This window comes from Trematomus bernacchii, unplaced genomic scaffold (genome assembly GCF_902827165.1).
Source record: "Trematomus bernacchii unplaced genomic scaffold, fTreBer1.1, whole genome shotgun sequence".
NCBI classification, from domain to species: Eukaryota; Metazoa; Chordata; class Actinopteri; order Perciformes; family Nototheniidae; genus Trematomus; species Trematomus bernacchii.
In genome coordinates, this window is record NW_022987616.1 from 3831179 (window position 1) to 3848646 (window position 17468).

Here is a 17468-nt window from a genome sequence, read left to right on the forward strand (position 1 = left end):
TATTTACAGGCTACATTTACATAGTTATCGACATTTACAAGTACCCATGGTATCAAAAAGCATTTCACTAAGCCTAGCTTTAAAAACATGCAGAGGAATGAAATTGCTCAGTTTCAATTCTTGCTGTAGATTGTTCCAAGCAAGTGGAGCTGCGCACATAAAAGCTGTCTTACCTAAGACAGTCCTTGCTCTTGACACATGTAACAACACTACATCATGCGATCTCAGACAATAGCTGCTTGCAACTCTCTGTGTTATCAGAGAGCAGATATAATACATAGGCCTATAGATGGATTTTTTTTATGGATTTTTTGTCAAAGCACTTTGACAAAGATATTCATTGCTATCGGGATGTTAAGAGCATTCCATGGAATATAACAAAAAGTGTATCTCGAGCCTGTTTCTCAAACGTACCCACCCCACCTTTAAAGGATACTATAAACTCTATTCATTGTGATCTATGCACATCAGGATTTAAATACACGGGCATTACTCAATCTAGGTATAAGCCATTTCATTTTAAATTGCTTGCATAGGTCATTTAATCTGCCATCTGCCCTCTGGTAATGTGTCTGGACACTTTGTACATACAGTACAGTCCAATGGTATGGCTGACATCTGAGCAGGGGAGCACATGACATCAGTGGCTTAATAAAACACTGGAAGTTGAGTCTGTTGTTGTATGTCTTTTTACACTTCCCATTTGTATTGTCTTTTAAAGCCTAGCTGCTCAACGAATCTCTACTCAGAAAAACTCGATTAAAGCATGGGTAGGTAACACTGAAAAAGTCAGCAAGAGTCAGACAGGTCTAACCAAAATAAACACAACTTAATTTTTCCAATGGAAAACTAGCAGCTATAAAAGCCATTGACTTATTATTGCACCAACAGTTAATTCATTTATTCTATAGGATTAATGTGTTTTATGTTGATGTATTAAATGCAGTTGGGATTTAAAGAGTAGCTTAGTCTAGATTATACATATGTTTAAAACAAATCTAAAATACATAAACAACCCAACACATTACATTGGTGTAATGTAAAATATGTAATCGTGTTAGAAAAGGGCTACAATAAAGGAAATATTCAATGAAACCTTGACCAGGGATGCAGTTTCTGATTCCCCCTGGATCAGTTGGCTATAAATAGACACAGTGACTGTTCTAAGGCAGACCACTGTACTGTGTGCTGTTTGTATGTGCGCCTGTGTGAATGTGTGTGTATATCTTTAAGAATTCAGCTGTAATTTGAGTCCGGAGGAGAAAGAGAGAGGGTGCCCCCCCCCCCCCCCCCCCCCCCCACACACACACACACACACACAGAAACGCCCCCATGGATATTCTGTAATCGAGCGTCGAGCTACAAGGTCCGCGTTAACGCACGCTTCTCCTCGGATGGGATCCTCGGTAAACACCGCATAGCTGCCTCCGACGCGGAGCTCCAGCCCTGCATCGTCCCCCACAAGTTGTTAGCGTGTGTGTGCGTGTGTGTGTATGTGTGTGTGTGTGGAGCAAGAGGCGGGCTTCTCTTGTTTATCAAAAAATGACTCGACATGACTCGATATACACGGAAAACGACCCTGGGAACCGTAACCGGCTGCGAGAGTGAGGCGCAGATCATCTGAATGAAAGTCAAAAGGTAGGTGATGTATTTCCTCCTCCTAGAAGGCTGGTCCCAGACACCAGGCCAGTGTTGTTTTTCCAACACATTTCCAGTAGCTGTGGCGTCAATTGGCCTTGTGCGTGTGCTATGAGATGCCTTGCGTAAAAGAACCAGAGTTCCCCTATAACAACATTATTTAGCGATCCTCATCACTAAAAGGCAATCCGGTGATGCACACGGTTATTTTCGTTTCCTCTTTAAAACAGGTCCAACCGTCTTACGCAAGCGCACCCTGGTTGCATGGATATGGAGCTCGCAAAACAATCTTACAGGAAAAACCTGTTCATTCCAATTCACTGGAAATACACATCACTTTCAAGAAAATGTAAAGGCATTTCTTCAAGGCAGGCCCAAACTAAATCCTTATGAGACAGCACTAAAACAGTGGGTGCTGGATAGCACTCATTAGTTTGGAGTTAAACCCTCTAAAGTCATTATTTCCACCTTGTTATAACTAGATACATCTGCCGAAGGACTGCTCTTTGTTTTTAGAAATGGGATTTTCAAAATAATGGTTGTTGTGATGCCTTGCATGAGCCTTGATTGAAGGTGTATGTCCTTGTTTGTTTATTAGCACTGGTCCACCTTGATTTTGACATTCATGTTGATTCACTGATTGTTGTTTGGGGGTTTAAAATGATTAGATCTTTGATAAAGAAACACTTCACAAGGCAAATGTGTTAGAAAGCAGATTGTTTAAGACTACTGGTGCTTGGTTCACCATGAATCTTCAGCTGTTTTGTATCCTTAAGGCGACCTCTGTAACCATTTGCCCTTGGCAGTTCTGCATGGGAACTTGCACAACTACAACATGTGTGCACCTCAAATGACCCCACTTTGTGAGAATGGCTTTACTTATCCAGATGTATCTTCAGTTATAGATTCTAGAAGTGTTCCTCTAATAACAAAAAGTATTTGTGCCTTGCAGCATGCTACAATAAAGTACTTCTCCTCGGATGCATTACAGGCGGGGACTCTGGGGAATTGGCCTTTCAGTTCCCTGATGACTTTCTCTTGGCAAGTGAGGTACACACTGTTTGTCCTCGAGCATTTATTTCGCGTAGCAAAGGAACAAAGGCTGATATAAAATAACCAAGGCCAGAGCTCCAGGGAGAAAGATGTGTTTTATTTTAGGTTGCCTATCCTGGGATATACACCGTGCGTGGGAGATGTAAATACGTCTATAAAGTTAACTGACTTGGCTTCTTACCAAGAGCTTGCACAGCCGAATCAGGCCATATGCAAAACAGCTCCCGGCAACACTCATAAAAACAGTTCAATGGCTGCAGAGGAACTGTCACTGACATACATTTATCGGCTGCATGCCATTGTGCATGCAGAGCTGATCACTTTTTTTTCTAAATATAGATATGACGAAATAGATCTATAGGTTATTTGAGGTCATTGTACAGATTTCTTTAATACATCATTATCACTTCAAGGCCTAGTTTTAGAATTAAATAATTATCAAGATCAAATGGATTTTATTGAACCACCCCCCCCCCCTCGCTAATTACCCTTTATACCGTATTCCACTCACAATTTCCAAAACATGGATGACCCGTGTCCATTTAAAAGGCTCTTACATAACAGCTGTGGTACGTACCAGTCTCCAATAGCTGTTGGCATGCAGTACAGCTGTGTAATGTGCATGTATTTAATGTTGATGGCAATATCTACCCGATTGGTCATGGTACATGTGTTTTGGTCTTAGAAAAGCTACAGTAAGCATTTCCAAAAATGTCAGCATAGTAAATATTATAATATTTGATCCAACACTTAATTTGATCAAAAGCAATAACTTGCATTTACGCATACTGGATGAATAAAAGGAGTAGAGCTTTTTATTTTGTTTCTGTAAAATGTCCTTTTGTACACGGTGGGATTATTGCAATCCAAATAATGGAGCAGCTTTAGTGATGCTCTGACTAATGGTGTGTACAACTCAAGCACGTAATCGCCACACGGGACATTTAGTATGGACATTTGTTCATGTTTGTAATGAGACGTAAAAAGATCCTCCAAAAGTTGAAAGAAAGCTACGTTTCCACTCAGCATTCAGTAGACCTGCAGCTTTTTGCTGTAGAGCTTCCTGGGGAAGAAGGTGTGTGTGGTTTTAGAAGGTGTGTGTGTGGTGTGAAAACACTATGACTGCTTTCAGCACACAGTGTGACAGTGTGTCCTGATTCTTTGGTCTTCTTTCTGAAAATGTTCACTTACTCTGAGAAGAGTTCCAGGAAGTAATACATAAGCGTATCTTTGCCGAAATGCAACTTAATACTTTGTACATCCTGGTACAGGAGCTAAATATATAAAGAAGCTGATGGAGCAGAGTTATTGTTAGAAGTCATAATCACAACTCTAATCATGATTCTATATACAAATCAATTATTTGTGCAACAAGACAATACTTGCTGATGTCACAAAGTCTGCCACGTTATCATTTTGATTTAATTTAATTTGGGTCCTACAATCATGAGACATTATTACTTGCTAATTTAAGCCAGTCAGTTACATTAATATCAACTCACAAAAAAACATTTCATTAGTCGTTTCTTCAAGACTTCTAATTTTAATTATAAACAAACTTTACCTATGAGCTTTAATATACCTTTTTTTTGTTAAGGCCAGTGGCAGCCTTTCTTCTTGAGTTTAGCAAGATTGGATTAGGCCTATAATGGCAGAGGTTTTGTTTCTGATGCAATTCCGAATTTGGTAATGAAACAACAGAGAATGTCTAATTTCCCAGTTATATTTCTAATTGTTTGTTTGTAGCCTTTATTTATCCAGGTAAAAAAATCCCATTGAGATCAACGATCTCTTTTACAAGGGAGACCTGCCGCACATTGGTTACACATGTAACAGAAATACAACAGAAAACAAAAGGACACATACAACATAATGACATGCAGGGGAACCAAAATGCTAATTTTCAAAATGTTTTGCAGAGTGTTCCAAGCTAGAGGGGCAGCGCACATAAAAGCTTTAGTGCCTAAAACAGTCCTAGCACTTGGTGCATGTAATAAAAACACATCCTGGCATCTTAGGCAATAGCTACTTGCGACTCTCCGTGATATCAGTGAGCAGATGTAAGGTGGCAGTTTACGCAGCATGGCTTTATAAATGAACATGTACCAATGACTGAGTCTCCGAACAGTAAGTGATGGCAGACTTGCCCTGGCATACAGGGTACAGTGATGAGTAAGTGCTTTACAGTTTGTGACAAATCTCAGCGCACTGTGATAGGCGGCATCTAACTTGATTAGGTAATGGGCAGGTGCATTCATATAGATCAGATCCCTATAGTCCAGCACAGGTCAAAAGGTCACAGAGACTAGCCTTTTCCTGGCCTCAAGTGAGAAACAGGACTTGTTTCTGAAAAAGAAACCGAGCTTCACCCTTAGCTTTCTAAGCAGATTATTGACCTGACGTTTAAAAGAGAGACAATCATCAAGCCAGATACCAAGGTATTTATAACGGGTAACCACTTCAAGCACTAATCTTAAACTTCTTCTCTCCCTCAGTGTGGTTGGGTGGCCATGGACCCATTCAGCCTGCTCATCCTCACCATCTCGGTGATCAGTTTCTTCTCCTTCCAGTGGCTCTTCCACTGGCTCAGCCCCTGGGTGTCCTCACGCATCAGCTCCAGCTTCCTCAGCCTCAGTGACAAGCAGAAGGTGGAGTGGAACTCAAGGTGACCCGACAAAACCGTATTATCACCATGGGTCTTTGTTCAGACAAACCACATATTTCCTGTAACACTTACAGTATCTCTAAATTCCACTTTTCGATGTACGGGCAGCAAGTCAACCTCATATTTTAACATTTAACAAGATCCTATCTCAGTCTGACAGCAAGGCCAAGCCTGTTGTTATGTCTATTGCCATTATTAAAATGTTCTTCAGTGAAAATATTAAGATGCGTCAGGGACACAGTGTTCACTTCATACTAATGAACAGACAATTAGATCAAACAGTGTCATCTGTAGTCAAGTAGCTGTTTAACTGCTATCCTGTTATGGGTACATTGCAGATACTAGCTATGACAACTACGTTTGAGTACAAATATTGAGTGTGTGTATTGAGTCAGACAGACAGGCTGTGACTTGCATGAATCACTCATTTTCTCTCAAACTCCTTTTATTACTCATGAGAGCACTTGTGAAATAGAAATTGTCACATGGTTTCTGAGCAATTGAGTGATTAGCGGAGATGGATCCAGGCTATATGGATTCCCGGTGAGGTCCATGACTTTACAGATTCTAGTGAAACAGTCTTACAGGAAGTGTGGCTGTCACTGTGTCTCACTGACTGATTGCTGTTGGACTGTCTCACCTCCTGAGTGACTGACCTGGAGTCTGCTGCTCTGCCTGACCTTGCAGCAGTGTTTAATCTCTTAGTATAATTGGTCTGAATCTGTGTGCAGCCGCAACAGGCAATCAGTTGATTCGCTGTGAGAACTCAGCGCTCTAAACCACAGAGCAGCTCCAAGGCACTATTCCTGAACAAGGACAAATACTCACTGTACTCTAAAATCAGAACAAAATAATCACGGCTGTGTGTCTGGGTTGTAATTTCAGGACGGTGTCGACGTTTCACGCGCTGTTGGTGGGAATCTTCTGTCTCTACATCTTGTTCTTTGATGATCCCGTCAATGAAGACCCAGTCTGGTGAGAATTGACTGAGAATAGCATGTTTTTAACCTTTGCTTCCCATACTGTTTCACTTAATATGACAAGGACTATTAAGGGTACTGGTCCAAGAAGTTTGGTTCATGGAAACACCAAATGGCACAGCTGAATGCTTCCTTAGTTGAAAACTAGCCTAGTATACTGTACATGTACTGTACTTCATTTTCTTGTCTCGACTCGACTGACTTTTATTTATCACAAAAGAACCTTATTTTTGTATAGTTTGGCAGACTCTTTATTATTATCTGCCAGGTCAGGTTAACACAGAGACACTGATGCAACACTTTTTATAGAGACCTTCAAACTCAAATAAAATGATCAAATTGATTTATTGTTTTTATATAGCAGGTTGAAGACTTAAAACATGAAATTAAATCAAACTTACTGTGACAATAGGAGGGTTAACAGAATGTACAACTGGTTTACAGAACCTGAAAACATAGATACTACATACCTAGCATTGCTGATCAAATCAAGACCTGAGCAACCTGTTTAAGATTGAATCAAACGTCTATTTTGTCGCACATGACAGCCATAGCAACAGTAACCAAGGGTGTAAATGCTTGGTGATAATATCTGTCTCTGATTTATAGCAATGGGAATTCCCCTGCAAGTTTGGAAGAGATTTACTTACCTCGGGTTCATTTTTGAAGCCATGCTGCTGACATTTTCAACACCTACATATTAAGAGCTTTAAAGGGGCCATATGATGCTCATTTTCAGGTTCATATTTATATTGTGTGTCTCTACTGTGACATGTTTCCATGCTTTATTTTTCTCATACTGCCTGTGCTGCAGCACCTCTTTTCTCCCTCTGTCTGAAACCAGAGCCCAGTCTGCTGATTGGTTAGCTGGCCGGCTCTGTTGTGATTGGTTAAATGCTTAGAGATGTCTCGCCCCTTAGCCTATCATGTACAATGTGTTGGAGCGCTAGCCAATAGAAGCGCGAGTGTTACATAGTGATGTAAAGTGTGTGGGAGAGAAACTCCCTCTGGAAGGAACTTTGGGATTGTAGCCTTTGCAGACCATTTACATGCACAGAAAAAGCACATTAGAGCCCCTTTAACATTTAATCACACAAACCTTCTCAAACCAAATGTGTTTTTTTTTCAATAGGGGAGATCCTACACTGGTGAAGACTAATGTTGCCATCACAACAGGCTACCTCATATCTGGTAAGAGAAACCTTCAGTTTACCTGGGATATGTTTGAGAAAGTAGAAGAAGATGCATGTACATTGTAAAAAGATGTTGTAAACGTATTGCTTCGATAAATCACTTAAGTGTATGCCTTATTGTGTGGGTCAGATGCCAATCAGAAGTTTACAGTCTGGTCTTCAAACTACTACTAAACTGGATTACACCAGTGACATGTTATCTGTGTTTCCCCTGTGCTTCTGTTTTCCAGATCTGCTGCTAATATTTTACTATTGGAAGGCGATAGGCGACAAGTTTTTTGTAGTTCACCACCTGGCAGCGTTGTATGCTTACTACTATGTACTGGTGAGTGCCTTATTGTCCAATAGCAGAACATGCAGGCAAGATGGGAAGGAGACAACCAAGAGTGAGCAGCTGTGTCCTGTCAGGCTTTCACCTCAGATAGCCTCCACTCACTAAGATCTATGAGTGTTGTCATGCTGCTCATATCTGGTTTAGTTGAATATGTTCAAGGCCAAATTAATAGGCGACTAACACCACCAATTGTTCAAACACATCAGATGAGTAAATATTATGGATGTTCAAAGCTCACTTTTTGAGCTTCATCATTTCACAAGTCTTTATGTGTTTAGCTGTTTATGTACCTGTGAGACCTAGCGTGGTCCAGCAGGAGGCGTCGTTTCCCTTCCTCTCGGCTTTCTCACGATGTACAAATATTAAGTGAAGAGTGGCCAAAAGTGCCATGTATAAACACATCTTATATGGTGCGAATACTAAGAAGTGTTACCAATAATCATCAGCAGTCGTAGCTAGCAAGTCAACCATTTTTGATAGGTGGTGCACATCGATTGATATACATGACATTAGCTTTATTTATTTTTTAACTGCAGGTATTAGCCTGCTGATCCTTTCTCCTTTGAAGTACTAAGAAGCTGCTTATTGATGCTCCGTTTTTATACAGTTAGCTCTCGTCTAAACATGCAGATAGTTGATATGACTCAGCATTTCTGGGTAGTGCTGTTCACTCTTGGTTCAATCTGAAACCCTCTAGGTCAACAGGATCTGTTGATAATTATTATTATGGAAATGAATGACGATGGTATTTTTGCATGGAATGCTCAATGATGGTACTGGCTGATGACCCCCCCCCCCCCCCCCCCCCCCCCCTACCTTTCCCTTACACTTTCCGTGCTTTCTCTTTGTTTTACTGACCCCCTTTTTTTAAGTTGTGTGAATCTGGCGTGAGTTTAGCGCAGCTTGATGCTAATCTGTAACCACTGTGTGCATGCTGGCAGCTCTGAAGCATTCTACAAAGGCAGGGTTTTTTTTATTGTAACTGTGCATGCCAACAAACAGTATTTAACTCTCAATTACTTCCCTGCCTTTCTACATAACCGGCCTTTGCCTGTCTGTTTCTGTGTTAAAATCCTAGCTCTGCCTCTTCTTTCTTCCTTAAACTTGTCCTGACTATTCCTAAAGAGGAAACTGACAAAGCCCCTCCGGCCTCTTCTGTCAGATGTACTTGGAAAGAAAACATAATTCCATTTTAGCTTTATGTTGCATATAAACTCGTAAATCCAGATTTAAATTGTACCCCTGTCTACAGTCACTGGCTGGATTTTACGGATTTGTTTTTCTTCTTAAATGAGACATTTTACCATGTGGTTTGGATGTCTGTCTTCATTGCATTGTTAATGAGGAATATTTAGTTTCCACATTTCTGTGTCCAAGTAATAATAGGATTAAATCAGTGTCACATCGTTATATTAAAAATAGGATTTAAACTTTAAATCCAGCCGTTTATTTTGAGAAACAGAGCAAGCCGCTGTATCTAAAACAGATAGGATAATGAGACAAAGTAGGCCATACTGTTACTGGTCACTCGTGACTGTTCCTCAGACGAGATCTGAACTTCATGTGGGACAACAGAATGAATGCTCCGCGTTTGTCACCTCACATTACTGTACTGAACATATGGGTGAAACCAGTGTAAAAGTGGTCAACTTGAAACTTGAACGTTTTCATTTTATTTTAGTTCTGTACCTAGTCAAATTTGTCTAGTTGTCTAAGTCTTATTAGTTAATGTGTTGTGTGTGTTTATGTCAAATAAATTATACCTACCCAATATGAATATTATGGGGCACACAGCCAAATTAAGGCAAAATGTACTTGGTAAATACTTAAGACTTGAATCAGCCTAATGTTATGAGCTTGTTGGCATGATACGATTCTTGACTAATCAGTCACTAATGTTTGCTCATAACGGTTCAAATAATCTTATGATTTTTTTAATTGCAGCATAATCTGTATATTGTGTGTGTAGCTAAATCCATACGGTAATTTTATAACTGTAAATATTAGATGCATGCTTTCTTTTGTTACGTTTTTGTTAATGTTGCTTCTTATTTACTTCAATTGTGGCATCTTTTTCTTTCTAATATATCTGTCTGTCTGTCTCTGTGTCCTGCTGACTTTAACATAAATAGCCCCTCTTTAAACCTCCAACATCGAGTCGGGTTGTGTCATCCCCGTTCATGCAAAAACTACCAAAAGGGTTGTGTGTCATTTAGAAAACCCAGAGCAGGTCTTGTTCTAGATGGGGACCTATTCCTGCCTTGTCTGCTATATGCTGTTGTGTTGCACTGAGCAGATATGATGCCCAGTCACAGTATGGACTTACCAGTTCCTAGAGGTACTAGCATGCTAATGCTAGGTGGAAACTTCATTTCATATGTTACAAACAGTGCAATGCAGATGTGTGTGTCACATAGTAAGTATGTTTTAATGTACAGCTTTTGTTTCAGCTCTGACGGTAAGTCTCCTTGTACATGCTGTGAAAGCCAAATAACCTCCAATTTAGGTTGTTTGTGGGAGAAATTGAGTGCTGTGATTTTTATCTTAGCATTGAGTTTGACTTATGATTTTTATTTGTATGGTCAAGAAGTAGAGATCCAAATCCCAGCACTCAATCTCTAAAACAATCTTATTGCAGAGTCGTTAACAGATGTGTCTGATTGCAAAATATTAAAACAATTTTAGCCTGCTTTATTTAGTTAATTAAGCAGGGAAGGCCATGTTTACAAGATGAGGTGTCCTGAAATCATCTTGTTTGTAAGATCATCTTCATTCTCTTTAGCAGCAGCTTAAAACGTGTGAAATTGAAATGGAAAATAAAGCCTTGTGGGTTATCTTTTATAGAGGGCTCACTCAAGGGCGTCATATTGGCTTCTGTCCATGAATTTCTTAAATTCAGCGTTCAAGTACAAACCTGCTGACGATGATCTCATACAACATGGGATTCAGGCCCTGATACGCTAAGCTATGACTTGTAAACATATTGCTTTCCCTCTGCATGGCTTCTGATTGCTCCTTCAAGTAGTGGCTGGCTGAGTGTGTGTATGGTTGTACATTATTTGTATCAATATCTTTGCTGTGTTGATATTTGATTATTAGAATAACTGCCATGCTGTGGGGTCTTTACACTGTTCTGCTGCATTATCGATGAAAATACATGAAGGCAATTGGCAGTAGTTGGCATATGGTTTGGTATAAAGATGCATTAGTCAGTGTTAATTGAATATATGAGGTAACATGACAACTTATATGACGCAAAACCATGTATTGCCTCACTAAAAGCAACCCCATTTAGCATTAGTAAGAATGTTGCTCTAGTTTAGGGAATTCATGATCTTCGGGGATGGATCCCATGATTTTAATACTCTTTAAAGGATGAGCCATTTAGATGTTTGACAGTTGGGGCCATTATCAGGCAAACAAGTCAACATTCATATATCTAATATTCAGACAGATTGATTATCATAAAATATGGTCTGGAAACTCGTGCTACAAAGGCATGAATAGATGAGGAGAATTAATCATTCTGAAGTCAAATTAAGGACCAGTCTAAATTCAGCCAAAGAATAATTGTGAGCCTTGAAGCAGAAGCCTCTTTTGTTAGATCTGGCAAGTAGGTCTGTATTTGGACTTGAGTTCCCCTCACAGTAAAAGCATGTCTTGAAATCTGAAATATCATACAGTGACTTGCAGAGCAGGCGAAGTGTGAGCTTCCTGCCTGCTGATCAAAATGACTCGGTTTCTTGTGTTTTTTTTCCCTTTCATGTTTCGTTGTCTTCCTGTTTTTACCTTGTTCTTGCAGGGCTTAGGAATGTTGCCTTATTTTGCTAACTTCCGTCTGCTTGCGGAGTTTTCCACGCCATGTGTTAACCAGCGGTGAGTACCTGCTTGCTAATGACCTGGGCTATGGCTCTTAAGATTAGTAGCTCAATTTACAAATGTTTTGCAGTTGTATTCATTAGAAGGTGTAAAAATGGTTAGGAATAACATGTAGTTAATCTACTGGTTCTTGCATGTTGTCTTTTGATTATTACTGTAGATACCAACTCCTTGTTAATCATGCTAAAGCTGAAGTGATAGTGAACAGTCTTTCCATAATTGTATATTTGCATCTTGTTTCCTAACTCTGTGTTGTGTTCCAGCTGGTTCTTTGAGGTACTAGGTTATCCTAAGTCCTCCCGGCCCAACATGGCGAACGGTGTTGCCATGGCAGCAGTCTTTTTCTTTGTCCGCATCGCCGTCATGCCGGTCTACTACATCCGTATGTACATGGTGTATGGCACCGAGGCCTTCTACCTGGTGCCCTGGGGGGGCCGCGTGGCCTGGATCGGCTCCAGCATCTGCTTGGACATCATGAACGTTATGTGGATGCATAAGATCGCCCGCGGCTGCTACAGAGTGCTGCGCTCGGCACAACGGAGCAAAGCCGGAGCGCCTCAGGAGAATGGGAAGACGGATTAAGGGAAACAAGGTGTCAGTGGTGGGAGAACTCCACAGCAGAGACTAACACGGACTCGGTTGACCCCCCAGAGCGTTTTGTTTGCAAATCTATCCACCTTAGGACCCGTTATCGTTTGTGGGGTCCGTTTCTATCGGCCTCGTGTAAATAATAGGGCTATACGCACGCGAAACTATAGCACACAGTGTGTGGATAGCAGTTTGGACTGTCAAACCTGCGAGGTGATGTTACAGGACCGAATGTAATGAGGGAATTATTTTGGAAAGCAAGCATACCAATGGACTGTTTAACAGACTAAGCCATGGAATGACCTGTTAGCAATATGAGCATGGCAAATTTCCTCTCCACCAAACAAAGAGTTCGTCCCGAGACAATGGATTACCACAAATCGTCAACAAGTTTACTTTTCTTTATGCTCAGCAAAATACTTTAAAATATTTTGGTTTTTATTATTATTATTATTACTGCTGCCTGAGTCCCGGGATGGAAATGATGGAATATGTTGATGGTAAAGCAAAGATTTAAAGGGAACATGGGAAACATTCTCTATAATGGTCAGTGCCATACAATCATTGTTAGAGGCCTGTTGAGGAAAAGGGTCAAGCATCTCTTTTTCCTCCCTCCTTTGTTGGGACTTGACTGCCACAAAGGAGGGATATCAAGTGCAATCACAGAGGAGAACAGTTATTGAAATCATTGAATCACTCACCCACTGTCATTAGGTCAAGAGGTTTGAATAAAAGCCAGCCTATTAAGAGGTTTATTTGATATTGTGAGTCTTTCTGCATTTTAATGGTTTGGATTAAAGTGTTTTTCTTTTGTCTTGCTGGGGTCAAGGCAAATCGTTTTTAAACAATTCAAGTTGACTGTTTTTAATGACAAGGAGACTGATGTATGGAGTACCTTGAAAAGGCCAAAAGGGAAACTGAATGTCACTGCTGTGTTGCTGACATTTAGCAATGCAAATAATAATATTAAGGCAACACCAGATATTTAAATCCACATGATTTAATAGGAATACAACCTGATATTTCACAGGAATTGGAAACAAATATCACATTGGATACACAAAGTTACGTTGTTGACACTGTTTGTGGAAGCCGTCATTATATTTATTTCACATCGTGCGATGCATGTAAAGGGATGCTCATTCAGAATCAGTGTTGTAGACCAAGAGCAACGGCTTTGAAATGTTGGTAGTAGATCTGGCACTGGTCTGACCTTAGGTTTATGTAATATTCACACTTCCTGTTTATGATATCCTCACAAATTGTTTAAATGCAACATTAGCCACAACAAGCTGCATGTGTTTACCACGATAGAATGCACATCTAGGCTATCAAACTTAATTCTGTACATGATTATAGTAAATTAATTTGACTAGATTTTGAATGTTAAAAATGTTAATGGTTTGGTCAAATCAGAGACAATAATCAGTATTTCAACTGTTAATACTTCTGTATATGTTAGAGATATTTTCCGGTTGTTTTAGAGCATTTTGCTTCTGTTCTGTATGATTTCCAGCTGTTAAACACCATGTGCACTTCCAGAGTTATTCATGAAACTGATCAAATATGTACTGTTTTGTTTTCAGTTGAATATTGAAAAGTTATGATGATTTACCCCATCGTTGTTTCTTAAGCGTTATTCTACCGACAAAGCAGTTAATCACCGTACAACACTGAACAAATCTGTACAAGGCTTTTCAGGACAAATGTATCATTTGTTCAAATTAAAAGATGGCACTTCGTAGATGATTTACAACACTTGAATTTATATTGAAAATGTATCTTTATGAGCTGTACATCAGAAGCTTCTGTCAAATGTGTTGCTAGTTTTGAGAGTAGGCCTTGCTATTCAGCATTTGATTTTGTTGCCTTTTAAAAACAACTTGTGATTGCACAGTGAATATTTGTTACACGCCCACAGCACAGTTTTCCCATGTCTGATGCCTGTCTAAAGTGATATGTTGGCCTTTGTATTAGCTCCAAATGTAAAACCAAGCGTCATGTAAAGGCTGGTTGTTTTAGTGCTTTTGTTTTGTTATGGTTTTAAATTCAAATTACGTGCCAGTGCTTTAGCCATTGCTACTCCGATATACTTTATTTTTCATATCCATGAGCATTTTCAGTGCCAACCATGGTTTGTTATGTTCTCACACACATCTCACAGTGTGATGAGGCTCAGTGAAGTTTGGCTTGGTCAAAAGTGTGAAAGACTTTTACGCCATTTTATTACAGGCACTGTTTGGAACAGGATGGACTCTGGCTATATGCTATCTCACATCTTAGATAACAGTCAGGATGTGTTCATATTTCAATGGAAATTAAAGGAAATCATAAAAGGGTTTCAGGTCAGCATGACACTTCTGTTCAGCTGTGGCTGTATGCATGGCCGATAAGGTCTTCTTCATGCACCCTCTATAACTGCATGTGGTATTGCATGGGGATCGCACTGTAAACAGATATACATTTTGCAAGACAACTTTGGTTTTTTCCTTTTCTTAGTACATAATGTTTACTTAAACGTTATTCTTGTACTGTGTCACATAATGTAATCCACAGATGATGATGATGATGATGACAGCATCATAGAGATATTTTGTATAATATCCAGCACAGAGAGAAGTCGTGAGGGAATACTTGAATACTAATCGGCACAGTCTTTAACAATCTGGGCAGTGCGAATAAACATGAATACTATGAGCATCTAGCATTGTATCCGTACCATTGTCTTTAATTTATTAATCCAAGAGCAGATGCTGCGGTAACAGAGAGCGCGGTGCTGGTGTCGGTGTTTCTGTTCTGAATGTCGTACGGGGCAGAGATGTGAGTAGACGGAGTGTTTAGTGACATTCTATGAATGTATTGGAGAAGAGAAAATATTTGTCATTTACATTTTCACTTGTTCTTTCCAATAAATACCAAATTAACTGATGTGATGTGTTTAATTGAAGTGCTATCATGTTGAAGCTTAAAACAAATGTATTGTCTCAATTTTTTTACAATATGCTTTTTAACTAAACGCAATCTTTTTATCGTCAATACATATTATATTAAGTATTTTTTCTTTGACAAGTGCATGGCTGACTTTTTAATGGCAGCTATAACATTGTTTAGGACGATACAAAATCATATTTGATTTGTATTGTAATGACTTTGTATTGCATTGACTTTGGAGATCAAACTGCCACTTTACAAAGCAAAGATGATGTAGGTATATTTGAAATGTGTTCCGAAATGCTCAGAAAAGTCATAAAACCTAAAAGATATGTATGGATGACACTTGGGAAAGGATGGTGCATTCACTGAACACTATACATTCTGAACCATGCTGGTAAAAGAAGGGTCAATTTGTCACACAATGCCACATAAATCCTAGTCTGCTTCTTATTTCCTTGCAGGTGCTAAAGGTGTTTATGAAAGTTTCCAGTAAAGACAATAGTTGTAATTTTCCAGCTGTTGACATTCCCTGCCACACATATGTCTTAAAAGCTGGGAGTAACAACAATTGTATCTTTTTTATCATTCCCTTTTATCAATGAGATCATGTTAAATGTTACAAATACATTAAATGATGCCTAACCACTACAGGTAAGGAGCCACTAGAGGGCAGTGCTGCTATGCATTTATTTAGCAAAGATTGAAGTGTTACTTTTAAGTGTTGTGTCACTTCTTTCTCTGAAAAGGGAGAGTGGAATTCCACTTATTGTGGAAACGCTGAGTGCAGAGGTGTCACGTCACCTTTTAGGGAGGATAACAGATGTCCTGCACCAAACCATAACATATAAAGTGCTCCTAAATTCTGATAGTGATACAGTATACACAGAATTCTATGTAGGTCATTTTGCAAAAAAAGAAAAGGTTGGACCAAACTCATGTTAGTTTTCTTGTAATTTGATTGTTGAAATACATACACATTTTTCTAAGGGATTCTAAACAGTCACCAGAACAGTTATACATATTGTAAATAGAAGCAGCAGCTGTAATGGTTTCCGTAAAAATTTAGCACTTCTAAATCCATAGAAAATCATAATTGACAGTGTATTTACGCTGCTATTATTTTTGATATGAGTAATGATAATGGCTCCGTAGGTTGATCAAAGTGCAGATATGTTTTTTCCTCTGCACTGATAGGGCCTTCTCCTTAAGGTTATTCCTTGTAAACCTAAATTACCTACACTGACAATGTCTTATGAAGCTTTAGCCAATTGTGGAGGAAATGTAACCTCCCAAAATCTGATTTATCAAGTTTCTTCTATCGTAACTTATTCATAAGATGCTGACTGGAATGCTGCATTGATTTCAGTGAATGATAGTACATCTAGTTTCAGGCTCAATCTCATACAACTCAGAGTTTTACATCACTATCTATCTTTGCAAAATCCAAACTTTTCCAAATATATACATGTTTTAGTCTTGTACTGTTGCAGTAAGGACATCACTTGCCCCCAAAGCATCTCTAAGGCTCAAACACCTCATGCTATTTGTATCTTTGAAGATCATTTGAGTCTGTTTGGGCTCTATGGTGAATTGTGTAACTGAATTATAGACAGGAGGACAACGCCTAACCCTTTATACATACTTTAACAATACACTTAAAAATGTTAACATTGTTTTTTTTATCCATCTCCTATTAGTTTACAATTTACTTTTTTATTATCATTTAATGTTTTTTTATTTGATTTTCTCCTAATTTCTTTTACAAATATGTATTTGTTTTTTGGTATTCTCTGAATTATATGATCACACTTGTGTATGTGTATACAAATATGTTAATTCACATACTTTTATTGTATTATTATTATTTATATTATATGTGTATGATCATTGTACCTAAATGAATGCATACACTTTCCCGCCTCTCCGAAAAGAAACTGGACTAGTTATTCCAGGAAAGGTTCACCTGAAGGCTCTCTTTATCTACCCGTGAGCAATCTCCTCCGCAAGCCACACATTTATTTGAATCAAATTTGAGTAAAGGGCTTTTAGAACCTCCCACTATTGCTTTCAGATGCCACCCTTTTTGTTGTTTGTGCCAACAGTGCTATCTTGTGATGAGCATCACTGCAGCATAAAGTATTTTATACAGATAATTAAGCACCCATTATTCTGTTACCTCTGGTCATCTGAGGCCAAATGCAGTT

General features: G+C 39.1%; 1 protein-coding gene across 1 annotated transcript; it reads left to right on the plus strand.

Moving 5' to 3' along the window:
- The first annotated feature begins 1344 nt into the window (after nt 1–1344).
- Nucleotides 1345–15258, plus strand: LOC117483984 (TLC domain-containing protein 4-B-like). The gene is made up of 7 exons (XM_034132367.1): nt 1345–1638; nt 5187–5356; nt 6242–6331; nt 7469–7527; nt 7760–7854; nt 11666–11739; nt 12006–15258. Exons 2-7 carry the CDS (start codon nt 5202–5204, stop codon nt 12322–12324), a joined length of 792 nt encoding a protein of 263 aa, XP_033988258.1. The 5' UTR covers nt 1345–1638; nt 5187–5201; the 3' UTR covers nt 12325–15258.
- The last annotated feature ends 2210 nt before the right edge of the window (nt 15259–17468 follow it).